The sequence below is a fragment of the Pagrus pagrus genome (assembly GCF_965226575.1).
Source record: "Pagrus pagrus genome assembly, chromosome: 22".
Taxonomy (NCBI): Eukaryota; Metazoa; Chordata; class Actinopteri; order Spariformes; family Sparidae; genus Pagrus; species Pagrus pagrus.
This window is the reverse complement of record NC_140204.1, coordinates 6465749-6492081: the sequence shown is the minus strand read 5'-3', so window position 1 is coordinate 6492081 and position 26333 is coordinate 6465749. Positions and strand designations below refer to the sequence as shown.

General features: G+C 42.9%; 4 protein-coding genes across 5 annotated transcripts; 1 reads left to right on the top strand and 3 right to left on the bottom strand.

Annotated features, from left to right (window-relative positions):
* Positions 1–49: 49 nt before the first annotated feature.
* Positions 50–3013, top strand: LOC311251891 (uncharacterized protein). Its single transcript, XM_084344550.1, has 3 exons — positions 50–261; positions 367–474; positions 964–3013. The coding sequence occupies exons 1-3, from the start codon at positions 241–243 to the stop codon at positions 2941–2943; spliced, it is 2109 nt and encodes a 702-aa protein (XP_084200676.1). The 5' UTR covers positions 50–240; the 3' UTR covers positions 2944–3013.
* On the bottom strand, positions 3002–11577 carry lpcat4 (lysophosphatidylcholine acyltransferase 4). Of its 2 annotated transcripts, XM_084344554.1 has the most exons (14): positions 11197–11577; positions 10976–11097; positions 9014–9377; positions 8187–8299; positions 7016–7076; positions 6797–6855; positions 6231–6265; positions 6054–6108; positions 5839–5921; positions 4890–5015; positions 4654–4813; positions 4364–4456; positions 4104–4239; positions 3002–3648 (listed from the first exon to the last, which is right to left on the bottom strand). In XM_084344554.1, the coding sequence occupies exons 2-14, from the start codon at positions 11063–11065 to the stop codon at positions 3479–3481; spliced, it is 1545 nt and encodes a 514-aa protein (XP_084200680.1). In that variant the 5' UTR covers positions 11066–11097; positions 11197–11577; the 3' UTR covers positions 3002–3478. The 2 variants fall into 2 exon arrangements, with proteins under 2 accessions (XP_084200680.1, XP_084200681.1); XM_084344555.1 differs by lacking the exons at positions 10976–11097; positions 11197–11577 and adding an exon at positions 10758–10908.
* Positions 11578–14283: 2706 nt separating this feature from the next.
* emc4 (ER membrane protein complex subunit 4) lies at positions 14284–17359 on the bottom strand. The gene is made up of 6 exons (XM_084344559.1): positions 17221–17359; positions 16427–16583; positions 16209–16323; positions 15700–15853; positions 15413–15573; positions 14284–15085 (listed from the first exon to the last, which is right to left on the bottom strand). Exons 2-6 carry the CDS (start codon positions 16540–16542, stop codon positions 15050–15052), a joined length of 582 nt encoding a protein of 193 aa, XP_084200685.1. The 5' UTR covers positions 16543–16583; positions 17221–17359; the 3' UTR covers positions 14284–15049.
* A 502-nt stretch (positions 17360–17861) lies between these two features.
* Positions 17862–26214, bottom strand: cyld3 (cylindromatosis (turban tumor syndrome) 3). The gene is made up of 17 exons (XM_084344547.1): positions 26131–26214; positions 25675–25896; positions 24504–24621; positions 23962–24119; positions 23134–23646; positions 22880–22985; positions 22297–22754; positions 22053–22218; positions 21814–21955; positions 20817–20939; positions 20601–20692; positions 20418–20481; positions 19960–20164; positions 19762–19870; positions 19549–19667; positions 19256–19463; positions 17862–19167 (listed from the first exon to the last, which is right to left on the bottom strand). The coding sequence occupies exons 1-17, from the start codon at positions 26137–26139 to the stop codon at positions 18983–18985; spliced, it is 2997 nt and encodes a 998-aa protein (XP_084200673.1). The 5' UTR covers positions 26140–26214; the 3' UTR covers positions 17862–18982.
* Positions 26215–26333: the final 119 nt, after the last annotated feature.

The following is a 26333-nucleotide window of genomic DNA, read 5'->3' as shown; positions in this document are numbered from 1 at the left end:
CAGAGACTTCTTACAAGAAATTAAACTGATGATTTTGCCCATTCTCCCCTTTTTAAAATCTTTTCTTTACTCTCTTGTCTCTCAGAAGGACAGCAGGAAAATGTCACACCTGAGCAGGACGAACTACAAGCAGACAACACCGACGATGAAACAACAAAAGCCAACATTTCTCCTGGATCTCTGCCCTCTGTGGATGAAGAATCGCTGGCAGAACGAGCCTTCGAGGAATACACGACCATCATGGACTCCCTCGGCCTCCAGGTCCCCTTTGATATGTTATAATATCATCTGCATTCAACTCTACAGCGTTAAGACAAAGTTTAAATAAAGCACTTTCAACACTAAAGTCTCTCTGACCCCGTTCAGATCCCAGAGGAGACCGAAGAGAACGAGGAAGACGAGAGGGAAAGAAAAGTGGCCTCACTCGTGGAGTATCTGGAGAAACTGTGCAACGATGAGGGCTTCCTCAGAGGGGTGAGTCATCAGTGACACTGGCAAGATTTTGGGATATTTTTGCTGTATTTTCTGAGATAACTACTCATTAGCTAATTTTCATTTAAATCAGAGGAGACAGATTGATTTTCAGGGCAGAAGTTGCAAAGTTTGTCTCAGGTTTAGCTTGTTATCGTGATAATAAGATCGTCTTGTTAACAGTAAAAGTTAGAAATATTATATTATATAATACATTTCATTCTGGAAGACTTACATCGAGTAAATACAAAAATAAGAAGGTATACTAAGAGGCAAAGGTTCTGTTGTATTAAAATAATTATAAAAAGTAATTGAAGCCTTCAAATTAGGGAAAATAATTAGATTAATTACAGTTATACAGTCGTACAATTTAGCACTGTGGATAGATAATTTTATAGATTAATTGAAACTATTAAAATGTAAAAAAAATAAAGTTTAACAACTACAAGTCGACATCTGGATCATCTTTAATCTTCCTTTTCTCTCCTGCAGCAGGATTCACATGCGCCTTCCGCCGACTCTAACGCTGCAACTGAAGAAACATCTCCGCCGACTTCACATCACGTCCAAAGAGCTCACTCGCCCGTCGGCGCACAGTCTGACACAAGTCCAAACCACGACGGGCAGAATTCACCTACGAGTACGAGGAACATCGAGTCAAAGGAAGGTTGGACTGGCTCTTCTCCCTTCCCTCCTGAAGAACCACCTCAAACAGATGCCACAACAGGGTACTTCAACACTGTCAAGAGCTTTGATTTAATCAATTCATCCCTCCAGTTGCTCAACAACATCTCCCCAGACGCCAGTTTTACTTCGGATGTGGCGGCAAGAGACAGTGATGCACCTGTTGAAGAGCCGGCGGCCATATTTCCCAGTGAGGGTGCGTCAGGAGAGTCCTCAAACGTTGCAGACACACAGACGTCCCAAAACCTTCAGGAAGGGGATCCTCCCTCCTTTGACGTCTCTTCAACCTCCTTTGTTTCAGGGTCCAACATGGACCCTTACGCCAATGCCGTGAAGGATTCGTGTGATCCCCCAGTTGATGATTCATGCGACTTGGTGCCTGAGAAACAGGATCTAGAGCTGCAAGCTTCTCAAGAGGATGCATCTTCTGACGTTTCTTCTGAAGAATGGCGCGAAACAGACAGAAAATGTGAGGAAAATCTCGGAAAAGATGTCCGAACGACAGTGAGCCAACGAGCAAGAGAGGAAGGAGGGACCTTCAAAAGGAAGGAGAACAAAGAGAACGAGACCGAACTCAAGGGGACAACAAAAAAAGTTCAAGTCAGATGCAGTCAGAGGCCGTCAGGCCGAACCGAGAGTGGGGATCTCATAATAGAGACAGAAGATGACAAGAAACAGAGTGAAAAGAGCGTTAAGAAAACGGGAGAATTCAGTCTGGGGAGAGACGGGGTAAAGCTGAAGAGACGGTCATCCAGAGGAAGGCAATTATCTGAAAGAGAGGACGATCAAGGAACAGAAACAGCAAATACAGAGATTGAAAAGATGCAACGACAGCAGGAACCTGAGGTGGACGGAGATGTGAGCACTCACATTGGGGCAGAAGATACTCTAAAGGAGAAAGACTTGGGTGAGCGGTCGGTACAAAGAGATGAAGAAGGGCTTCAAATGTCTGGTTACGTGACGAGAAGAAGTAGGAGCAAAGCACCTGAGGAAAAAGTGGAGCCGACTCCTCCTCCCGCCACGAGAACGAGAGGGAAAATCAAACTCTCAGAGATGGTTCAGAATACACCTCCAAGAGTTAGGACAGCTTTCCATCCAACACAGGATTCAGTAAAGGATGATCAGAGTCTAACGGATGAGATAAATGAGTCACCTTCTGTGAAAAGCTGTGAGAAAACTCCACATGTAACCCCCGCTTTCCCTCCAGAGACCCAGAAACGACACAGAACAGTCGCAGGAACCACAGCTTTGGACTTTTACAGCTTAAGGTCCGGGACTCATAAGCCGAAGGTGTCTAAAGGGAAAGGAGTTCAAGAGAACAAGACAGCGGAGGTTCACCCATCTAGTCCGGACCATACTGCAGACGTGCAAGGCCAAAGCCTCACCTCGAGTCCGATGAAGAGATACCGCCAAGAACGAGAGTCTTCTGAAGAGAGAGCGACGAGGCTGAACGAAACAGAAACGATCAGCGTAAGTCCGATGAAAAGAGGAAGGTGGAGGAAGAAGGATGAAGCACAGGTGGAAACACCAAGTCCGCCCTTAAGAAGAAGTTATAGAAAGACCTTAGATTCATCAGCCGGACGGCAAACTGTTGTGACCAGAGCAAGTCGTGAGGGAACCAACAAGAGGCAAACGCGGCCTTCCCAACAGTTACCCACAAAGTATAAAGACTTCATCTTGTACAAATGGCGGCTGGGTAAGGAGAAAGGAACGGCGGGAAGAGGAAGAGCGGCAGGACGTGGGGAGAAGATGGTGCGTTTCGGTCTGCATTTAAATCGCTACCATTAAAACTGTGCAAGGACCAAGAGCATCGTGTCCACGGAAATATGATAGCGAGAAAATAAAATGCATAAAATAATTCACAGTTTAATTAATTTTTAAATATAAAAGTGTCGTTTACATAAAATTCATTTTGATTTACAGGGTATTCTTGCACTTACGATTGTCCCGTTAAAAAACAAACACAGAAAAACATTCAATATACAAAATAAGACATTTTATAAATAAGACATTTTATAGCTTCAAAAAGTCAACAGCATCTGGCACATGATATCATGTCGGTAATTAAAAGGCACATTGGTAAACATGAACGCAACTTCTACTCTCCTCACATACACAAGTCATTCTTTGGTTTTGTGGTATAACATTACAGTAATATAGAGTAAAAATACATCCAAACACACTCAAACGTAAAAAAAAAAGAAATACAATCCTTTGTCAAAGGTTACTCTGCTTCAGTTTGTCCCGTAAGGCCGCAAAGTACAGAACAAACTGAGCATCCCGTTAAATTAAAAAAAAAGGGGAATACGAAACTATAAAATCCTCAATCAAACTTCTTGTTGTAGTGGACAGATCTGTTGCCGTTGTGCATGCTGCTGTTGTTGTTGTCAGCCTTCCCGTTGGCCAGCCGAGAGCCCGCCTCGTTGCACTGCATGAACTCGTTTGCCACTCGCTGATAGGTCGGGTGGGTCGTCAGCACTCGCAGAAGACGCTCTGTGGAAAATGAGGCGGATGTTAATGAGGATTTGGATGCGTTTCGAAGTTTTGCCTCACTGAAGTCACCAAAATTGCCTCTAGTCTGACTTTAGCCATCTTTTATTACAAACCTTTGTTTTGTCCAGCGTGGCTTAAATAAAATGTGATCTTATTTTTGTATGTGTGAGCTGTTCTGTCAATCTTTTATATTTGCGTTTGTTAAAAGTAGAGACACTAATTTGTTAGTGAACAGGCAGAAATGTCACACGGGCCATTCCAGGTCATTTAGAAAATATTTTGACACATTAGGTTAACACGTGACTATTTTATTTATATTTACATCTAATTAAAGATCGCAATGTAAAGAAAATGACAATTCAGTATCCTTAAATTGACCAAAATCCTAATGGAGTTTGGTGCATCACTTATCCAGTAAGACACAGCTGATTCTGGTCAGTACTTGAGACACTCACCTTCAGTAAGCTGGCCTTGAGTGGACGCCTGACTGTAAAGCGCAGCGGTGTTGTGTTGAGGAACGCCCAGCAGCGCCCCCATCAGGTCGGACAGCTCCTCTGCACTCAGACTGCCTCTGTCTTCGCTGTCAAACATCTTTTAAAAAAAAAAAAACACAAAGAGCTCTGTGACGAAATGATGTGGCACATAAACACATTCACTGTGAGGGTTTTCCTTAATCTTTATAAATAATGATTAGAAATGAACCAGCAGGACTTACAGTGAAGGCAGAGTGGAGTAGTGACCTGAAGCTGACAAATCCTGACAGAGCGGCAACACTCAAATAGATCTGTCTGAGGTCCACAACTTCATCCTGGAAAAACAAAGTGAACCTTTGAGCTTTTGGATATAAAATGTCATCACTTTATTATTTTACCTGATCAGACATCTGTGCAAAATCGTGTCGTATTTATTCTATGAATTGTTGAGTTATTGCCAAGAATGCATTTGTGATTATGTCCGAACACTGGTCCAAAATCTCAGACAAACATGCACAAAAACCTCTACTACCTTGAAGTAGAGGCCACAGATGGCGACGGCTGCCTGTCGGTCCGTCAGCCCGAGAATATCGGCGAGCTCGTCCGCACTGGCCCGGACTGAACCCCGAGCTCCTGACTGACACCTGTCAATCATTCTGTCCAGCGCTGCTTCCACGTCACCAGCTCCCAAACTGAAAGAGACAAAGATGGTGAGAAAGAAGAAGCAAAAAAGAAGGAATAAACACAGTGTGTCAGATCTTCTCTTACCCATTTCTCTGCAACAGTGAGAGTGTTTTCCTGGCAGGTGACTCCACTGGGAGAGAGAGACCACCCAGTTTACAGACTGGAACTCGGCCCTCCATCACGTAATCTGTAGCTGGGACTCCCAGCGCTCTGAGGTACGGAGGAGAAGAGCGTTATGACAGAGATTGCAACAGTAGCTTCTACTAAATAGTGCAGTTAATGCAGGTTTTTATTTATTAAATCAGCCCTGTGCCTTTACCCTCCTAGTTCAAGTCTGAGCTGTGGACTAAAATACAGAGATGGCTACAAACGCAGGTCACTTTTGTGCATTTGGTTTGTTTTGGAGGAAATTAATCGAGTGAAAGGTTTCATTTGTGTACGGATAAATGTACACAACCGCTGTTGTGTCGTCTAAAATAACAGCTTGCGTCCAACAATTTCTTTACGTGATTGAAAACAAGAATTCCCATCATTTTTAGCTTTAAAAAAAGCAGAAAAAATAAATAAAATAGCAATCGGACAAGCTTTTTTGTGAGTAATGTGATGTAGCTTCACTTGTAATTTCTCAGTTTATGTGAACCAAACCTCCAAAGAAAGAAAAACAAATATTTTGGACAAATTAAAACTTAATTTAGTATTTAAAAAGCACAGCAACTACTTAGTGCACATTAAAAAACATACAGCGAGGCTGAGTAAACATGGCTCTTTATTATCATCTACTGGCAGCTGTTGGAAACTACAACAACATCTGAGGCCTGACCTTAAAAAACCTCCAATGTTTGTTTTCTTCTACTTAGAAAGTTTAAAATCCCAGCAACCATCGACACAACAGATGACAACATCACGTGAAAAGACTATAAATTATAAAGCAGAGGCTCGTAACTGCTGTTGATCAAACAGCCAATGAAATATCACCGGTTGTACCCGACGCGGTTACATAAATCACCGAACGGCTTCACGTCGGGCTTCTTACTTGGCCATGAGCTTCTGAACATTGTCTGCGTACAGGTTGGGGTCATTCTTCTCCTCCTGGGAGGGGTTGTAAACTGGCAGGAACTGCAGCACAATAAAAGTCTGGGTTAGTCACAGCAGCAGGCGAAGGTGGAGCAGGATGAAACACAGCAAAACATTAAAAAACACAGTAACTTAACACTACACGAGAGGTAATGGCCTGGTAAACAGTCTTACCTCAACAGTCATGTTGGTGTAGAGCTGTGAGGCTGTGTGCCACAGTGTCTCAATCCTGATGGACAAAGAGACAATGTTATATTCAATGTTTTCAATGTATATTTTACCGCCGCTTCTATGTAATGAAATGAACCCAACACAGACGGACTGGAGGTGACGGATGAAGGAGGAACTCACCAGGTTGTTCCTTTGTATGTCCAGCGAACTGTATCCTGAGGAGGAGTCATAAAAACACTGGAGTCAAACAGTGGACGCAATGCAACCAGGTGCAACAAAGGAGAGAAATCCATATCAACAGACGATAGCATGTGTACCCGTAGTCACTTTTCCCAGTATGCAAACACACTCGCCTGGACAAATATGACAGTATGTTCATAAACATAACTACAGCCTGATAAAATGTAGGATAGTCTTGTGTACACACTGATGTGTGGGCAGGGAAGCGACGAGGAAGAGGTGACTGATACAAATGAGTCAAAAGCTGTGTGTGAAAATAAACTCCAGGAAGAGAACAAAGCAGCTCTGTTACATGTGCCACACATGCAGGTTGCTCAGTGACGTTTTCAGAAAGGACACTTGTTCTGTTATTGTTTATGTTAGTAATCATCTTTGACATCTTGGAGTTTGTATAGACTTAACCTTTGACCCTCTTCTTTAATGCAGTTAAGAAAAAAAAGCCCAACAGGACAAATGGCAGCTGCAAGTAAAAATAATCTATCATGGAGCAACCCGTCTTCACTCACCAGCTCGTTAGGGTAATGCAACAGAACCGGTTGGACAGGGACCCCGGCGAGGAAGGCACCTGATGACAGCGAGTTTGGAAAATGAAAAGAAAAAAAAACAAACAATGAGACAGAGTAGTTCAACCAATCAGATGCTAGACGGTGAGCTGCTACGCCTCATTCCTACAACATTTGTAGAAATCAGGAAAAACCAGATGAGACTCACTGCCCAACACTCACCGGGTTTGAATTTGATGAGGGCGCTGCCGTTAGTTGTTGTTCCTTCGGGAAACATCAGCATCTAGAATTCAGAAGTGTTTTTTTATGAGTTTAGACGAAGACAAAACCTTCTCCTGACAGCGTGTGCGCAGATGGACTGGTTTAAAATTTGACCAAAATGCTCCGCACCCTCTGTTCAGCCTCACTGTTACGTGCATGACCTGAAGTTACTTCTGCAGTTTCCACGCTGTGATTAAGAATGAGATAAGTAATGTATTCCATGGAGGCAGAAAAGTGTTGCCGCCTTCTCCTTTCGAGCATATCACCTGTCCATCTCAGATAATATATCTGATCAGCTGTTTACTCGAGGTGAAGCCCATGAGCAGAGATTTGAGATTTGCAATGTTGTTGTTTCTGTAGCTTCCGGCATCACCCCAACTGTTGGGTAGTGCGGTTGGGTAGTTTGGTGGTAATTGCCAGTTGTGTAAACAAGTCTGCAGGCAAGATGGTAGCAGATAATTCCCAGCCATGACAGCACCAACTGGTAATGTATTTTTTACTTTGTGAGTCATCGTGGCAAAATGTGATCAGGCGTTTGTCAGCAGGACAGTGTCACAACTGTACAGGTTCAAAGACCATGCGGCTTAATTTTTATCTCAACTTCACGATAAAAATTAAGCTGCGGGGTTGCAGATGACCCCGTTTTAATCTTTCCTGTCCGCTTTGGTGCTGCTCGTATTGTTTAAACCTCGTCTGTCCATCCATCTGCCTGTCGACAAGTTTTTGTCAGCGCAATAGCGTCACAACCATTGAGATAAGACATGTCCATAACTTAGCCGTGTTCATGGTATATGCTGCCAATGTAACCATGCATCTCGTGTTTACCTAAATGGGCAGGTTTGATAAAAAAAACTATAATAAACAGGACACAGAGAAGTAACGTTACTGCACTGAGCAGCAACAAACTTTTCATTTTCTCTCCCACGTGTCACAAAAACCAACAACTGCTTCCTTGAGGAAACTGCGGGGACATACTGCTTTTGTGCAAATCATGATGTTACGATGTTTGAGGGCTCAGAAGTCGGCGACTGTTGCACTGCTGGACTCCAGTTAATCTGTACGCTCACTTAAATAAATGCCAGCTGTAAGCAGACTGTTGCCAACACAAGTCTTGAGCGAACAACTGTCTCACCTGAGGCCAGTAGCCATCGGAGGTCAGCCTCTCCTTGACCTGGGCGACGGCCTTCTTCCTCGACTCTGGATCCTTTCTGCTCACGATCACGGCCTGGTTGAACTCCAGCAGAGCTGAAACGCACACAAACAAAAGAACAAAATTCAGAACCAGAAACGAGGGAGGGGAGTCTGGAGCGAGATGGCCAAGAGAGCAAGACAGGAAGCCGGCAGAGCAGATTAGGAGCCAAAGGGAGTGAGTCACTTGTTTGTCTTTGGACTTCCCTGCATACTTTTATTTTCCTCGACCCCTTTTAATCTAAATATTATTCTTGGTTGTTTGCATAAAAGGGGGATGTCACACTGCACTGTCTGCTGGTTAGCAACAGAAATATTATGTCCTGTTGAGATAAAATCAGATAAAAACGACGTTATCCAGGCACAGCTTCAAACATTACTCATGTAAACAAATGACTAAATTCTGTCTGATGGGAGTTTTTGGTAAGGCGCATGCTCCATTTCCTCACATCTCTCACTGACCTAATTAACATTTTTACACGTACCACTGCCTGCCGTCTATCATCACTCCCCAAAGTGATTTTCCATTTCTCTCTTGCTACAGTCATCCTTCAGGTTTTCACTCTCTCCCGTCTCCTCAGCACAGTTTTGATGCTTTAAAACTTCTAAAAACTGTCCTACAGTGCAAGAGGAGGCTTCAGGAGCTCCTTAAAACAGCACATAAATAAGAAAATATAATAATTTGTGTTATTATTCTAAATATAGTGGATTAAGAGAAGCTTCAGGATTGAATTCTGTCAATCAAAGCTGTAACGAGAATCCTCCCCTCACCTCCTACGACCGGCAGGCTGGTGTTCTCCGACCGCGACACCACCGTCGCCAGCTGGGTTGGACAGAAAACCAGCATGTCCAGAAAGCCGCTGTGAGGCGCCACCACCAGCACCGGCGCCTCCTTCAGGTCTGCCTTGCGACCTTTCACCTTCACCCAGAAGAAGCCCAGGCAGATGAAGACGGCTCGGCTCAGCGACACGATGATGGAGTGGAAGAGCCAGCGTCGCCAGCCCTCGACCGGTCGAGAGCGCTCCTCCTCGGACAGGCCGGCCAATCGCAGCCGGGCGAGAGGCCACATGATGAGGAATAAAAGGCCCCCCACGATGATGCGGAGGGGGAAGAGGACGCTGCCGAGGATGATGCCCTGGGGATCAGAAGAGAAACGGGTACATTTTTTAAAATGTGATTGATCCTGGTCACACAAACACCAGAAAAAACTGAACGTGTTGTTGAAACACTCTGAGAAGGACTTCTGAACATCCGGGGAGGAAACACCTTGTATAATCACAAATATGGCTGATATTAAAAAAGGTACAGTTCAGGTTTCCTTCTGTGCGGTGATACGGTTGTAAGGTGTAGTTTGGCAGAAATAAAATAGTTCCTTCCTGAAAGCGCTCACAACAGGGTCTGTGGATTATCTGGAGTGTTTTCTAGGAAAGAGACAGAGCTGTTGACTTTTTCAAATGTGTTTTTTGGCGCGCTGAGAACCACAAGGCGAGTGCCATTTGGATTTATTATATACGAGAGAAGGCAGACATCTCCAAAACTCATACAAAAGCAACCTAGCTTGATAAACAGCAGTACAGGTAAGAAGACAAATGTTTTATTTTTGATTCTGTGGTGACGTGTTATTCTGAAACTTACTTTTAATCCTGTGTTATGGTATGTCGACTTTAAAAACAGAAGATTTGTATGGATTATTTTTCTTTTGACAATTGCCTGATGCAATACTGAACAGTCGAACACAGTTGAAAGCACTCACCATCAGTTTGTGTAGTTTTTAATGTTATTCTGATGCCTATCACCGTGTGAAAAACCCTCTTCTCAACATCATGCTACTAATTTAAGCCATGATGCACAGCCCGACTGGCATGTTATGCAACACTGTGGTAACTGTTATCGTCATTGCCATGCCTCTGCCTCAAACATTTATGACTCGTCGTCTGTTTTGCTTAACGCACTAAAGACAGAGCGAGGACTGTGAAACACTCTTTGTTCTCTCGCAGGACGTCCATCATATAAAAAAATTTAAAACTTGTAAACAGAAGAAGAAGTTTAGACGATGTGGTACGCTGAACTCACTGATTTTGTCATTAAAGTCAAGCCATTAAGAGTTGGTGTTAAAAGGGCACCATTTACAACATTAATTACTCCATCACTGAATAAACAAGCTGTTCTCAGAGGAAAATAAGGTCCCCAAACACTGTTTGAAGCTAGAAAGGTGGCAGGGTCCGCCACATATAAACAAAGTAAAACAGTGTAAGGATAAGCTACAGCTACTTTCTAGTCTTTTCAAACAGTATTTTGATAGTATATAGTTTTCTTTGTTTCATTTAATGCTATGTAGCCTACTTTTATTAAATTACAGGGCTTTTAGGCTACTTGTATGGTTAAACTGTGTGCATACTTATAGCAGAAATTTGACTTAATGTCAACAATGTGATGACATTGTTCTGCTCTGGTTAAAAACTACATAGTGGCCCTTTAACTTTTCAGTTTAGATGATACGGCACTGTGAACTCACTGATTCCTGGCACTGAAGTCAAGCAGTTGATGTTTAGCTACTTAGCTAGGAATCTGTTTTGAGGACAAACTCAACTCTTGGCAGTCGTTTTACTGCCTGATTAGTTTCAGGTGGCGGGTTTTGGAGGCTGACTGAAGCCTGTGTGAGTCTTTTCGCCATTAAGTTAAACTTATTGTGGCCTTGAAAATCAAACATGGAGACTTTAATGCGGTCGTTACCCTGATCCTCTGAGCCGTCGTCATCTTCACCTCATGAATGAAAGGATGTGGGTACTCCTGCGTTGCTGAGTGACAGTCGTACTTCTCCATGGCGACGCGTCAAGCCTGACAGACAAGTTCAACTAAAGAAAATACTTTTTTTTTAAAAAGGAAATAATGTACGATTACTTATCGTTTAAAGGAAGATGTTTTATATTTTAAAAAAAAATAAAAAGTTATACGTGTTGACAGCTCCCTGCGTCTTTTACCAAGAACCGTTAAAGTGCTCGCGCAGTCACGTTTAAAAATAGAACGTTCGCTAAATAGAGCCTCGCGTGACACAGTTCGACGAGCACTCCCGCCAAAACACGGAAACAAATAAACAAATAAACGGTAATAACTAGCTAAAAACGACCCTCGCAGCTTCTCTCTTCTGGCGCAAAAACACAACACACGCTGAAGAAGTCCTCCCATCCTTTCTTTCTTGTACTCCTCACCTGTCCCGCCCCCTTCTCAGTCTGACAGCCCGGCCCACCGCGACTCATCAAGGGGTGGGTCAGGCGAGTCAGACCGGTCCCTGAAACCAAAACTATCCCGAGACTTTCCGTGTGTGGCAACAGTCGATGTACGGAAGCGCGAACAAGAACACGTAAGAGGACAAAAATACATGTAAAATCTGACGTACAAAGACAATTATTAGATACATTTTGATGATACTAGCTGTCAACAAACATTTAAAATATGACTACTTGGTCATAATGTTGACATTTTTTTAAGTAAATATTTAGATCTATTACTTTAGTAATTAAAAAAAATAACACAGTTTAACAATACAAGTAGCCTAAAACAAAAAAAGTAAAAAAAATAGGCTACATAGCATTAAAGAAAACACACAAACAAAAAAGAAAACCATATAATATACACAAATAAACTATCAAAAGACTTTTTGAGAAGACAAAGTAGCTACATCTTATGTATGGAAGACCCAAATGATGAAATGTTAAAGGACAAAAGCACATTTATATACCGGTAAATCAAAAAAAATTGAAAAATCTATAACTGTAAATAATGAGATAAATTACAATTATTCTCGCTAGCTGTCAACTAACTTCATAATATGGCTACTTTGTTTATATGTTGTGGACCCTGCCACCTTTCTAGCTTCAAACAGTGTTATGGGGACAGCTTAAGTAAAAGTAGGCTAGCCTACGTAGCATCACAAAAATAAATAAATACACAAGTACGTAAAGTACTGAAAGTAACTCATTATGAAAAATGCCCATGTATTTATTCTATTGCTGGATTAATGATACATTAATGTGTATGCATCACTATTGTCACAGCTGGTAATGACAGGGTACTTTAGGCCTACTTCAGGTAGCTTATAACAAAACTTCATACTTTACATACTTAAGTGATTCATTTACCATATCATGTGTACACATTCACTTCCTAAGACAGAGGCGAAATCTCTGCCCTATAAAAAATCCTTTTAAAAACCCTCCAGGGAACAAAAAGTGAACAGTACAAAGCGATTAGAGCACAGCTGCTGTAGAGGCTGTTCATGTGTGGATGTGAATGCAGGTGTGGCTTGACCTTTGGTGTGTGTTGGACACAAAAAGTTTGATAACCACTGGAGTACAGTACTTAGGTATGTATTTATAGTAGTTACATTACCATTGTGATGTGCTGAGTCAAAATCATGACGTACTAGTGCTTAAGTCAAAATTATGACTTCAATATTATAGCCGAACACTTCAGATTATGCCTCTCTATCTCATATCTTGGCGTATCATACGATGGAAATGCAAATTCAAACAACGTAAACGTCCACCTTTCACCTGATTCATCAATCCATAAAACAAAAACTGCGTAAGCTTTCTGCGTCTCGCCTCTCAGGTTTTCCCTCTGCCCTACCTGAATGCTTTTGTTCTCCCCGCAGGGTGTTGCTGCTGATACCAACACACACACACCCACAAATAAGAACATTAACAAGCAGGGAGGAGAAAGAGGGAGAGGTTGGAGAAGTCAAAAATGAAGAAAGTTTGCATTTTTTTAAAACTGCTTTTTTATTTATGTTGGAGCTAAACTTATTTTTCACATACAGGTGCCTTAACGTACCACTCATACCAAGTTGTCACACTTTTGGTAATACTTTTGACCATATGGACCCTGTTTTGGCACCAGGGCCATAATTCTGCTATGACAGGACTGGTATGTATGGAAGCCCAGATGGCCGTGGTTGCTCGCTATTTTTATTTTTATTGATTTGTATCTCCAAATCATGTCCTTTCCTAATAATCTTATTTTCTCAAGAAACATCTTAAAGTGTTCCCACAATAAGTTTAGTTATACTTACCTTGAAAATAGAAGATAAAATATGGCTGAATGATTGAATCAACTGGATTATCTTTTATATTTATGTGTAATCAAAGTATTTTTCTGGAAAATCAATCAACAGTTTATGCATAAAATATGCAGGTAGACATGTCTAATTTCCGCTTACCCATCAATATCAAATTTATGTGTTTCTATACGTTTGATCTGCTTCTTGATACATACCATTACCCATAAAACAACCAGAGATATCAAAGTGAATTTTGCAGTACACCAAAATTAGTGAGGATCAATCTTACGTCAAGCGTTTAATCATATTGTTATCTTGAGATATCAAACCTGGTTTTCTTGGGTGACTGAAATGTTATCTTGAGCAAACAAGATAAAAACGTTCACGACTGCTCCATCGTTGCTGCTGTCGAGTCTGTTCTGCAGATGCAAGTAGCAATATCGTAGTCATTTCACAACTACAAATAGACAGCTCAGAATTTACTTTAAAGTGTGATATTTTCCTTTTTTTCTGTGAAACACAACTGTGACATTGTACGTTTGCTCAAGATCGTTCGGTGTCACCGAAAGTTGTTTGGTTTCCACTTCTTCACACCCGATTAAAGGAATGACAACAAGCTGCCTGTGGCTACTAACATGACAAATAAACACAAAAGTAACAAGTGATTAGTACACACTTGTAACATTGAAACATTTCTTGTTATAACAGTATATTTATATTTTTAAAACCATACATATTATACTGTTATTACATAAAACTGTTCTAACAATATATTGTTATAACAATGTGTATGTTGCTTAATATATATATTATTTTATAACATAATAAATGTGATAACAATATAAATCTTGTTAACAAAGATTTGTTATAATAAATATTACATTGCCATAACAATAAATATTGTTCTAAAAATATAAATATTATTATTAAGTATAACACAATTCTTTTTTCATCCAACACAAATTTTATTGACACAGTTGAAAACATTTTAATTCAGCCAATAAGGATTTATTTTATAGAACATTTTCATAGAGCAAATCAGTATAAATAAACAGACCTATAAATTAAAACAGGTTAGTAAATGTTGCTGGCAAGCATGCTGAAATCATGCTGAGGAACAAAAAATGAAAATCTAGGATGGAGAAAAGAGGAAAACTCTACTGTTACACAACCTAATCAGACATCCTTCCCTATTAAAATTAAAACACCTTACTGTTATTTTAAGAAGTTATAGATACATTTTAGTTTTAATGATGTTGGCCTGCCAAAAAATGGTTATAACTCCGTTAACTGTAAAATAACCTCATATATAACCTCTACCTATGTTGTAAATTTCAACGGGAAAGAAAAGTACAGTAGTTCCAACAGTAGTCAACGTGATGATCTGCTGGCTTTTAAATCATTGTTAAAATAATCAAAAAGAGATGAATGAGGAACAGCAGAGGCAGAGACAAGAAGCAGATCAGCAGGCTGGAGTAACATTAATGTTTCTGTCAACAAAGGCAAACAAAATGTGTGTGTGTGTGTGTGTGTGTGTGTGTGTGTGTGTGTAGGACGAGGGCTGCGTAGAAAGCTGTGCCGTGCATCCTGCTGCTGATTTTACAAACGTCTCTCCTGTTGTAACTGTTGCTGTAGAGGTTGAATGTGTCGTGGACAAGAGCTTGAAGGGCTTCAGGCGGAGAATGTACAGTATACAGTATATAACCTCTGTAAATATTTCAATCTGGTATGTGCACCCACCATCTTCCTCATAACACCATCCCGCCACCCAGGATCTCCATCCTCTGCAGAGAAGAAACAAAATGCTCATATTAATACGGTGTTTGGTCGGCTTAAAACCAGTTGTTGTCCACCTGTTTAAACTCTATGTTTTTTTCTTCAGGCAATCTGACAAACGTGTACTTTGCTATAAATCAGTAGGCACACACAGCAGTTATGTAAAAAAAACACAATTATACAATTAAAGTCCTTCTTTAGATTTAACAGTTAAAAAACAAAACAGAAAATTCTCATTTCTAAATGTAATGACATCATAGGCTTATACTGCCCTCTACTGGACTACAAGTGAGTGAGCAGCACATGAGACAATTTCCAAAACCTTCCACATTTACCTGAGGCGGTTCTATGAAAGCCAGCCAATCAGACGAGTGCGTTGGGAGCAGTCCCATCGACTGACACTTGTAGATTGCCAACGCCGAGCCCAGGAGGTTACCGATCAGATAAACGAGGCCCTGAAGCCACTGCTGACTGGAGCTCTCCAACAGCTTGAAGGCTGAGACACAGGAGAGCACAGGAATTAATGAAAGGTGTCAAAGCTTTGACACAGAAATTAACTTGATGTGAGCAGATCATGAATCTGATTCTGTAACAGTCTGAAAGTAAAATGCAGCATACTCACTGGCAGACATGGACATGAGCGCCTGTATGGGCCTCCAGGCCATCATGCAGACCATCATGATGGGGAAGATGGAGATGGTGTTTCCTGACATGTACATGATGAACAGGTTCATGGGGATCTGCTTCAGGGGCCCGAGAGCCACGTCCCAGCAGCGCTGTACCATGAAGGAATAAAGAGAAAGAGACTCTGCGTTAATGTATTTACTTCTGCTTCAACATTTTATCTTTATTTCTTAAATATGTCACACTTATATGGATGATTATTCTAAACTGCTTCAACTGTCTGTTTTTTCCATTAATTTACACATTAACTGTGCTGTCATCTCTTTTGGCATTACTTTTACTTTTGAAAAAACTGAGCACCAAAAAGCAGGAAAACGGTTATCGCACTGATTTTTTTGCACGTGAGGAAATTAAGCTGAATGCAGCCTGACTTCAGAAGTTACAAGGAGGCTTTAAAAGGTCCAATATGTAACAAATAATGAAAAGAGGAAACTCCTCCGTGCTTACCTTCTCCACCAGGTTCTTGTCCGTCTCCTGGATGCTGGTGTCGGGGACGGGTTTCTCTGAGTAGCCGATGGGGTAGACGACGTCTCCCTGACCGCCCTGTCGGTCACCGCGACTCCTGCAGCACAGAGGCGACACAAAGAGTTTAGTTTTTATTCTCTGAATGTTGACATGTTTGTTGACATGTGTTTTTTGCAGTTGTTTCCCTGTTCTCTGTTCACCTGGTGTTGCCCAGGCTCAGCTCCAGAGCCCACTTCATCCTCCTCGCCCCGCTGCCTCCTCTGGTCGACAGAGCTCCTCCTCCTCCTCCTCCACCTTGTCTCCCTGGAGACGCCATGGCAACCTGCTGCACTACTGGACCTCAGAGACAGAAAGTACCTACAGATATATAAACAAAAGACAGTTATGGTTGAACGTCACATGAGGCATCTAAGGTGAACTAAGACAAAACCTGAGAACTTAAAAAACATATTTACAGTAAAATACATGGCTGTTAGTTGTGCGACTAAGAGGTGCACAGAGGTTATCCCACTTTGTTTCTTAGTGTTTTTATGTTTTATGTAACGCTTGGAAAGTTTTTGTACCCTGGTCCTGAAGGAAACCACAGTCCTTGTGACAAATACACTTATCCCAGCTTATTTAATATCTCTGACAAGTATTTTGGAAAAGCCTTTTATAAAGACATGACAAGTGGGATGTTTAACCGTTTTCACATCATTAACCTTGATGATTTTCGTGAATTAAACGACATTAAAACCCAGATGGAGGCTTTTATAAGCATGTTATTGATTGCTATTAATGCCGATTTGATTGCAGAATCGCCCAGTTTCTCCTGTATCCGTAAAGTAATCGGCAGAACGACACTTTAATCAGAAAATTAGGAAATTAATACGAGTCAAAAGCAAAGCAGCCGATGTTTTAACGGTTCTCACTCGACGTCGCCGTTTTTAAGCGGCTAAAACATGACGTTAAAATGGAAATAAGCCCACAAATCGTCGATTCATATTCATATTACCTTATATTAACATCCAAACGGAGGCTGTCTGGCTTCTTAATCGTTAGGTTTGGGTGAAATGTGAGGGAATTAGCTCGAGGTGCTGAGGAAACAGTCGACCCCCTCGTCGTCGCTCGCAGATTCCGGGGCTCGTAGTGATGACGCAGTTACGCTGCCGACGCGAATAGTACGTCACTTCCGCCCTCGTACTTTGGAAGAACGTACACATAAAAAATAAATCAAACACAATTAATTAAACAATAAAACATGTATTATGATTAATCATAATGAACAAACTGCAACAATAAATACATAAATAATGAAATTAAATTAGATTGAATTAAATTAAATAATGATTTATGACCAAATTGCATATAAATGAATCCAAAATAAATCAAATTAAATTAACCACTGGCGTGTATCAGTAATAATATTTAATTGGCCATCTTGAACCTAAAAGGTCAACACTTAAAAAAAATACATTTTAAAATGATATTTATTTTTCTCCTCATGTAAATGTAATATATAATGTTTATCAGTTTATTCAAACAAACAGCTAGTGTTACTTATTTGGCCAATGTTATTTATTTACTTATTTATATAATTGTCTGCATGTTGGTGGATCATTCCAATAATAGAAAAAGACACAAATATGAACAAACTAGAAGAATATCGAAGTATTTATTGGCTGGGACATAGCCCTCATTGTCTGCAGCTGTGATATATTAAACAACCCGTACAATACAATAGTATTAGTACACATCTGTGTGCAGTCTTTACAGTCAGTTTAAGGCAAAGATATTATATCATATATAAATACACAAACATACTGACATGTAAACAACGCAGTGCAAATTCATCTGTAAAGTGTACATGTGTTCTCAGTTACAGGCACAGTGGTTGTGTAATGTGTGAGCATCAATGACATCAGCACAGGTAAACTCAGGTGTAAAAGCAAATACTGCCCCCTCATTTACCACCAAGTTCAAAGCTCTTAAAACATAAATAAACTACAGGCTTTTTGTTCACAAGGATACATTCTGCTTCTCTCACATTTAGCTGATTGTCACATTTCAGATTACATTAAGGTCTAAGGCACTGTACGGTCTCCAGGCAGATAACAGCCAGATATAACTGGGTTCAAATGCATCTCAAGTGTGAGATTTCACCCTTGTTGACATTAGCATATGTGGGGGAAATATCTGCAACACAGCAAAACTAAACATTTCATCTGGGCGGAAATTTGTTGAACTTTGTCTTTTTCACGTTCAGAGGCCTCATCGTCTGATCTTAAGTCATTTAGGTTGACATTTAGGATTTTTGGTGTTACAGAAACACTTTCCTTAACTGTAAACCATAACTGTTGCAGAAGCCAACACTGACGTAAGCCAGTTGGAAAAGCAAACCCTATTGTTGGCGTCTCCAGCAGGCTGGCATCGACGTTAGCTTCTTCAGGCGAACATCAGTGTCAGCGCTTCTACAACAGGCCTCCAACGGCCATCGCTTCTTGTCCATTATAGCAAACTAGCTGGCAAGTGACAGGTGAAATGAGACAGCGGCTGTCACAGATACAGACTGTTGTCATGGATACAGGCTCTTAAATTACATTTTAAGCACAGGTACAGACATGACAGGACGAGCGCAGATTGAGGAATCCAGTGTAGATTTCCTCAGTGAGCGGAAGAAACAAGGATTTTTACCATCTTTGAAACTGAAGTTAAAACAGGACAAGTTAGGACGTGTTTCTGTGCGAGGGCTCTGATCTGTGTGTTATGTGTCCACATCACTTGTACAGGCTGAGCTCAGGGCTGTGGTACAGACACATGTAGGAGTCACAGAGCAGGCGGCGGGCGGGCTCCGGTAAGGACGTGGGGTCAACTCTGCTCAGCTCCTCCTGCGACAGGCTGAGGTAACGGCCCACCTCTGGACACATCTTCACATGGGGGATGTTGAAGCCGTTCTCGCCACCTGTGTGAGGACACGTAGAGAAATGGGAGCGCTTTAATAACTTGTCTTTTATTTTTTTTATCCTGTAATTGAAGTGAGGATCTCTCACCTTCTCTGTCTGCCATGCTGTCAAAGAACAGCCAGTCTGTGGGGAGAGGCCCGTGCCTGACGAAGCTCACGTAGTGGCTGGTCTCGATGCACGTCACCGCAAAGAGAGACAGCCGCTGGCGGGTGCAGTGCAGAGGGCCCGTCCAGGGTCCACCGGGGACGGAAACCTTCTCCGGGCTGTGGGACGCTCGCTTCCTGTGACTGTGGACCTGATTAGCGATAGAAAAGATGAACAACGCCAATATGTGGAGGTGAAACCTGTCAGGGGTCGGATGCAAAGTCGGGAGTGGTTACCTGTGTGTTGCAGGTCTGGCAGTACTGCTTGAGACGACCCGGAGTGATGTCCAAGTCTTCATAACACTGGAGACACTCCCACTCAGCTACAGCCTGACAGATGCTGCACTGCCTCAAGGCTGGAGAGACAAACGGAGACAAAAACTCCACTTAGCACTTCGGTAACAGCTAAAAAAATAAACCTTAAAGTGCACAAAAGAAATGTGTCCTTACTGTCGTCCAGCAGGTCTGTGATGTCCAGACTCAGTGAGGGCAAGATGGCGTCAAACATTTTGAAGTCCTTTCCAAAGCGAGGCATGAGCAGCAAGAGGCAGGAGGGAGCCTGGTGGAACGATCAATACATGATGCGATAGTTCTCGTAGTTTTACCAGATTAAAAGCGATATGAAATCTCGAAACTTGTCTCCGTTACCTCGACAAACTTGAGGCCGGCGTGGAGGAAGGAGGACTCCAGCAGCGCCTGGACGCTGGCGACCCTCATCCGACTGGGCGACGGGGAGGCGAGAGGGATGGGGGACTGGACCGGGGAGAGGGGTAAGGGCGAAGAGGGGGAGGGAGGGAGGGTAGGCGGGAAGAGCTGGTAGAGGTGACACTCCTGAGGCTGGTGAGTCATCGATCTGATGGAGAAGTGTGTCAGAATGTGTTTTGATTGATGTTGATATTCAAACTTCACTTCACATTCACCTGCTGAAGGGGGAGAGTTACTCTGTGCTCTACGTAAACCAGGTTAATGAACTTGTTGTGTAGAAAAATTACATCAGACACAAACCATTATTCCAATAAGAGTATTTTTAAGTCTTAAACACTTCCTCAGAGTGTGTGTAGGTTGTGCGAGCCCGACGTAAACAGGGCACACAGCACGCAGGTTACCTGATCTTGAGGAGCGGCTCGACTCGGAGGAGCTGGAAAAGCTTGTTGAGGAACTCTTCAGGATCTGATGGACGGGAACAAAAAACAGCATGACAGCATTCCTCGGTCTGATCGCGCACACAGACAGGAATCCAGAGGCATGCAGTGCAACACACACACACAAACACACAGACACACACACACCTTTCTCCTGGTTGGTGAAGCCTGTGTTGCTGTTTGCAGCCTCCAGCAGTCGTCTCAGGGCCATGGTCTTACTGGCACACACGTAGCCATACCTTAGAGACACCGGTGCACAAAAGAAACTTAAGTAAATGTACTAAGTTACATTCAACCTGTGTCATACAGTCAGTAGCAGTGGTGGAAACAGTAATCTGAAGTATCCAGCTGACGTGTACGCACCTTCTCAGGGGGTTGACTATCTCACATCGCAGCAGGTCCTGAGCCTGACTGGAGGTTTGGTCCGCTTCAGGGTCAGAGGGCCAAAACAGGACCCAGTCTGCTGAACTGCAGCAGGAGAACAGACTGTAGAGAGACACGACAGAGGGATTAAATAAAAAGATATACTTGTATTTGTTATGAATGAATTAAGCAACTTACAACCATATTTTGTTCTGAAGTATGTCTTCCTGGTCATAGTTGCTAATGTTCGAGGATCTCTGTTGCACTTCTGTGTTGTGCTGGAAGCCGGTCGTTTATTTACGTTAGCAGACTCCATTTCTAAACTAACGTCAGCTGCTGTTGCTCTCTGTTAGTCGCATCCTATCGTGGAAAATCCGACCTGAGTCCTTCTCAAAGAGTCCAGCGGCATTAAACAACTTCAGCAAAACGTCTACAGGCTTGCGTGGACGACCAAGAGACACGGAGAAGGTCTCATTTTTCACGTCATGTCATAATCCGCAAACATATGGCCAAAAAAAAAGTGATTAATACATGTTAATTGTTATAAAGAGCCACTTTAAGAATGCCAGTTAATTGTTGCATCTAAGATGTCATACAGCCTCCCACCACTAGGGTGCGAGCAGCATTTTAAATATGATTTGGTTAAAATAATGCCCTTAAAAGGTTTGAAATCGCTCTTATAATGTACGCACTATTAAAGACACATTAAATGATGCTCAATAGTGGCTGCTTTCTGTTTAAACTTCTGATCAAACGTCTGGGAAATTAGTTAATTAGCTCATCATAACGTCTTCTCTCTACTCTAAAATGAGACAGGAACATACAAACAACCACAGCTTCCTCTTCACCACAAGATCACACAAGATCAAATCACTAGACTGTATTCTGAACACAAAAAAATCTGTTTTTATGACTTGCTGTGCTTCAATAAACTGAGGTTGTCAGTGATTTTCTGTAACATCCTTTAACCCTTTCTGTAAGCAGCCTCAGTTTTCACCTGAACAGCGTGGCGTCCAGGTAGCAGGAGTTCAGGTGACCCTGGATGCCTCTCTTCCAGCCCTGGTACAGCTCACCGGCCTCCTCTCCGTCCACGGGAGGCGTGTGCTCATCCACGCGCTCGCTGCCCCACTCTGCGAAGGCTGAGAGCAGCAGGAGACGGGGGTTACGTGTTACAACTGCACATTTAGGCTGAGGGTTTTCTGGCTGACGTCATAAGCAACCACAGTGGTTTCCTACCGATAGAGTTGCATCGCTCCACTTGATTGACGGGCGTCTCTGGTGCGGGAAACCGCGAGTCCCGTCTGCAGTTGCGAAGCTTGACAAACAGCCCCTTGTTGGGCGGACAGCGGAAGTGACGTTCGCCGAGGTAACTGCCGTCTGTTCCTGCAGACAGCTCCTGGTCCTGACACACAGCGGGCTTGTTTTTTTAATCTGATTTAGAGACAATATCATACTGGCAGACAACAATCTTTGACCTTACCAGCTCGATTCCCGCCACCTGCGCCGAAATCCCACTGATCCGTCCGATCCAGCGAATGACCCCGAAAAGCGGCGGGTCGTTCACTTCGACCATCGACCCCACCTCCAGCTCACCCTCCTCTCCGTCCTCCCCCGCAGCTTCGCCGTTGTCTGGCGACCTCAGCGGCGAGGGAGGCCCGTGCACGCCGTTGGTGTGCTGCAGCTGGTCGGTGGGGCTCAGTGACGTCGGGCTGTAGGGTTTGGGAGGTGGGACGGGGGCAGTGGGCAGGGGTTTGAGGGTGGGTTTCGGCGGAGGCAGTGGAGGAGGTTTAATTGCTTGTTTGGTGGGAGGCATCAGGGCGACCTTGGGACCAGAGGGAGGTGGTGACAAAGGGCCTGGTTTGGTGACGGGTGGCGGCACGGGCTTCAGGATGGATTTGGGAATTTGGTGAAGAGGGTTGTGACGGTGGGATTTAGACTCTAAGAGGGAAAAGAACGAGAGTTAGGTGTCTGTTTTTTCTTCTTCTACTGTCTTTTCAGCAGCTGGTAGTGTTATTCTGTCTCCGTCTCTCTGTGAGTGTCTGTTGTGTAAATCTTTGCTCTACCTGAGGAGACCTTGGTGATTGGCAGCAGGTGTCCATACAGAGGGGACGGGATGTGGCAGAGCTTCTCTCCTTTATAAACCCCGTCCCAGTTACCAACAGGAGCGTCCTGAAACGTGTCACACAAAGACGAGATGTTAAAAATGTATTTTATGAGCCTGGAGTTTTTTTTTATGAGAGTCAACAGTAGTGATGGGACAGGAAATGCAGAATGACATAAAACAGGCTCAACTTATCCTGTCATGTGTCGTACTGACCAGCAGGACTCCGACGTACATCCCAGACGAGGACCGGCCGGGCAGGAGACCGCAGTAACGCACCTCCCCTCCGTACACATTGTCCTCCAGGGGGAAACACACCCGCTGGCCGACTTGGAACGGCGGAGGCGACGACGGGCCTCGGACCTGGTGTTGAACTGTGACGGACTCCGCCGCCCGAGGGAGGATGCCAAAAGACTGAGGAGGGCTGCTGGGACGATGCTGGTGGAAGCTGATGTGACGGCTGGGCTGCTGCTGCTGCTGCTGCTGCTGTTGATGATGATGATTTGGGCGGCTGTTGTTGCCGTGGTGCCCGTTGCTGGGGTGATTATTGCCGCTTCGGTGGTGGTCTCGCTCGCGGGCTCGCTCGTGAGCGTCGGAGCCATTGCTGCGTGACCACTGGCGCAGCCTGATGTGGCTGACCGGGAGGAAAAGGGCGCAGCCTTCGGGGCAGCTGAAGAGCCGGTTGCCTTTGTAGGATCCGTTGCTTGTTCCTTTACCAGCCGCTGAGCCCTGCAGAGGAGACAGGACGACGTTTTTACTCCCAGAATCTGTTTTTCCACTTAGTTATTGATGTTTTTATTTGATGTGGTGCAACTGTTAAAACTTCCTGGAATGAGGAAGGAAGTCGGCAAATGTGAATAAACAAATCTTGAAAAAAACATTATATCATCCATGAATGTTTCTGCCTGACTCACGTAGATGGATGACAACAACTCCCACAATCCCACGCTACTTATTTTCTTTTGATTGAGACCTCAAGCAGCTGACATTAGTGTGCAATTAAATCTTCAGACCTACGAGGTATGTTCTTAGAGCGGCGTTTACCTTGAGCTGAACCCCAAATGTCACGGCGCTGCTCCCTCTGGTGAGCGGCCCGATGTATTTAAGCTCCGCCTCCGCCAGCTCGTCCTGTTGGCCCATTTGGACCCACAGCAGAGCACCAAGAGGCAAGGCAGCAAACTGCTGCAGCTTCCCGGGATTACCTGAAAAACACAAAACAAATCAAAACCAAAAGACGAGGCAGTGCTTAGTCAGTGAGGACAAAAGTGTGACCTGACATTACCCAAATTTGAACTCTGTCCTCAGAGTGTTTAAATGTCATGAAGATCACGTTCCCCGTTCAAAGAGTCACACAGAAGCGGCTTTCACTTTGAGCCAACGCCACAAATTACAGTATTTCAAGTATTATTGCTACTATTTCCAAAGGTTGTGGTCGGTCATGTTTAATGTCAATATTTCTGCAACTAACACAGCAATTATCACCATTATTCCTTCAACTAACAAAGACAGGTTCATTCTACTAATACGAGTATATACAGTAAACACCCTGTACCATCTGTGACAGTAACTAACTATTAATGTCTTACTTAGGAGTCTGAAGCGGGCCTCCGGGTCGGTTACAGGCTCCAACAGGCCGCTCAGCTCAGCCGGGACTTCGTGCAGGAACTTCCTCTCTAGTTTTAGCATGATGTCATTGTCCAACACCTGCAGGGGAACAAGAGGAAGAGAGAGAGAAACAAATGTGTGGGAGAGAAGAGTCAGGAAATTAGAGGCGGGTACCACATGTGGTCATTGTTTCTTGTAAAATAAAAAGAGATTAACATTTGTTATAAAAAGGAAACATGTGCTGAGTAAAGACTCTGCAACAATGCCTGACTGAATAGAAATGCTTTCAGGAAATTTATGTGATGGAACGATTGATTTTTTCTCTGAGACGTGCCACCAAAACATGTGAAAAATACCGGAAAAGGTTGAATCATAAGTGATTTTCTTACCATGCGTGTCTTTTTGGAGGACTCCCTTTGATTTGCTTCTGCTCTAAAGCCAACAGTTATGAACTTTTCATGACTCAACATCATTAATCATAAGGATCTCGCCTTTTGGTGCATTTAATGGCATATTAACTTATTTGTGGATTCATTTTTAAACATGTTTTTATTTTTTCATTTGACATTTTCAGTTCTCCGTCAAAGAAAAGCAGTAATTCCTCAAATTTGAAAGTCTGAATGGCACTAAGGCACATTTTCGCTTGAAAAATGACTCAAACTATGCGTTGATAATCATAATTATTGCTATTAACAATAAAAATAAAGCATAAAAACAAAACAAAACACACAACAAACTATTTCAAGTAAATAATAAGAAAATTATGTATATTTATGTTTATCTATTTCTGTATTTTTTCCTTTAAATTTTGCAAAATAATACATGTATAAATACATTTATAAATAGCTGAATAAAATAATAAACTGTTAAATAAAATGAATTTTAAAATAAATACAATTAAATACAGATTAAGTAATGGCTGCATTTCTTTTCAGTATTTATTTAGGTGCATTTAAAGGCACATTTCCTATTTATAGAGACATTTATTCATGTTTGATCTTGGCAGTTTTAGTCTTCTATAAAAGAGAAAGCAGTAAATCATTAAATCATTATCATTAAATGAACGTTTAAATAAATATATAAAGTTATCTGTGCAGGTATGAAAATGTTCCTGTTAGGACCATGTAAATCTTAATCAAATATAAATTATACCTTCACCCACAGCCAGTCGCCTCTGCTCTTATCTTGCTCCTGGCAGAGGAACCCCCGCTGCAGCCGAATGGTACCGTCCAGCTGGTCCTGGACCTTCAGGTCGGTCGAGATCATGAACATTTTGGGGGGGCGGCGCTTCCTGTTTGACTCATGGCCCCCTGACATCTTTTGCGCGTCGTTACGTGTAGCTGGTCCACGGAAGGAGTTAAAGCTTTCACCTGCCTGTGAAATTAAGAAAAGGTTCACAAACGCACGACGGGAGAGCTGAAGTGTGTCCGCCGAGCCGCCTCAAGTGACGGCGGCGTCAGGTAACGAAGGTTAGACTTTTCTTCATTCATGTTCAAACTTCAGTCCGTTTGGGGGGGGGAGAAAAACTACACAAGCGACATTTCTGCCATTTTGTCGACTAACAAACAACAGCTATCTTGAATTTTAGACGCTTTAACGAACACTCACCAACTTCATCAACTCCGGCCGTCAACATTTCCCGTCAGATTTAAAGGAGCTGGCTTTCATAACAAACCGCACCGTGAAGCAGGAAGCGCGGCGAGCGACACCGGCGGGAGCCAATCGCAAGCGAGAAAAGTTTAGGCAGGAGTCATTTCAGCCAATCAGAGGTGACGTGGGCGTTGCTGGGACGGAGGGGGAAATTCCACAGT

Bases quoted from the DNA above. Each gene is read 5' to 3' on its own strand.
- lpcat4 (XM_084344554.1), bottom strand. From the start codon at position 11,065: ATGGAGAAGTACGACTGTCACTCAGCAACGCAGGAGTACCCACATCCT. The intron at 9,378-10,975 runs GTAACGACCGCA...TCTGATCCCCAG, and splicing joins CGACGGCTCAGAGGATCAGG to GGCATCATCCTCGGCAGCGT. The intron at 8,300-9,013 runs GTGAGGGGAGGA...TGTGCGTTTCAG, and splicing joins CAGCCTGCCGGTCGTAGGAG to CTCTGCTGGAGTTCAACCAG.
- cyld3 (XM_084344547.1), bottom strand. The intron at 22,755-22,879 runs GTAGAGCAAAGA...TTTCCCTCTTAG, and splicing joins AATCACCAAGGTCTCCTCAG to AGTCTAAATCCCACCGTCAC. The intron at 19,168-19,255 runs GTGAGAGATCCT...GTCCTCACACAG, and splicing joins CAGCATGGCAGACAGAGAAG to GTGGCGAGAACGGCTTCAAC.
- LOC311251891 (XM_084344550.1), top strand. From the start codon at position 241: ATGGACTCCCTCGGCCTCCAG. The intron at 262-366 runs GTCCCCTTTGAT...GACCCCGTTCAG, and splicing joins TGGACTCCCTCGGCCTCCAG to ATCCCAGAGGAGACCGAAGA. The intron at 475-963 runs GTGAGTCATCAG...TCTCTCCTGCAG, and splicing joins ATGAGGGCTTCCTCAGAGGG to CAGGATTCACATGCGCCTTC.
- emc4 (XM_084344559.1), bottom strand. From the start codon at position 16,542: ATGGCGTCTCCAGGGAGACAAGGTGGAGGAGGAGGAGGAGGAGCTCTG. The intron at 15,574-15,699 runs GTGAGTATGCTG...CCTGTGTCTCAG, and splicing joins GCTCATGTCCATGTCTGCCA to CCTTCAAGCTGTTGGAGAGC. The intron at 15,086-15,412 runs GTAAATGTGGAA...TCTTCTCTGCAG, and splicing joins CTTTCATAGAACCGCCTCAG to AGGATGGAGATCCTGGGTGG.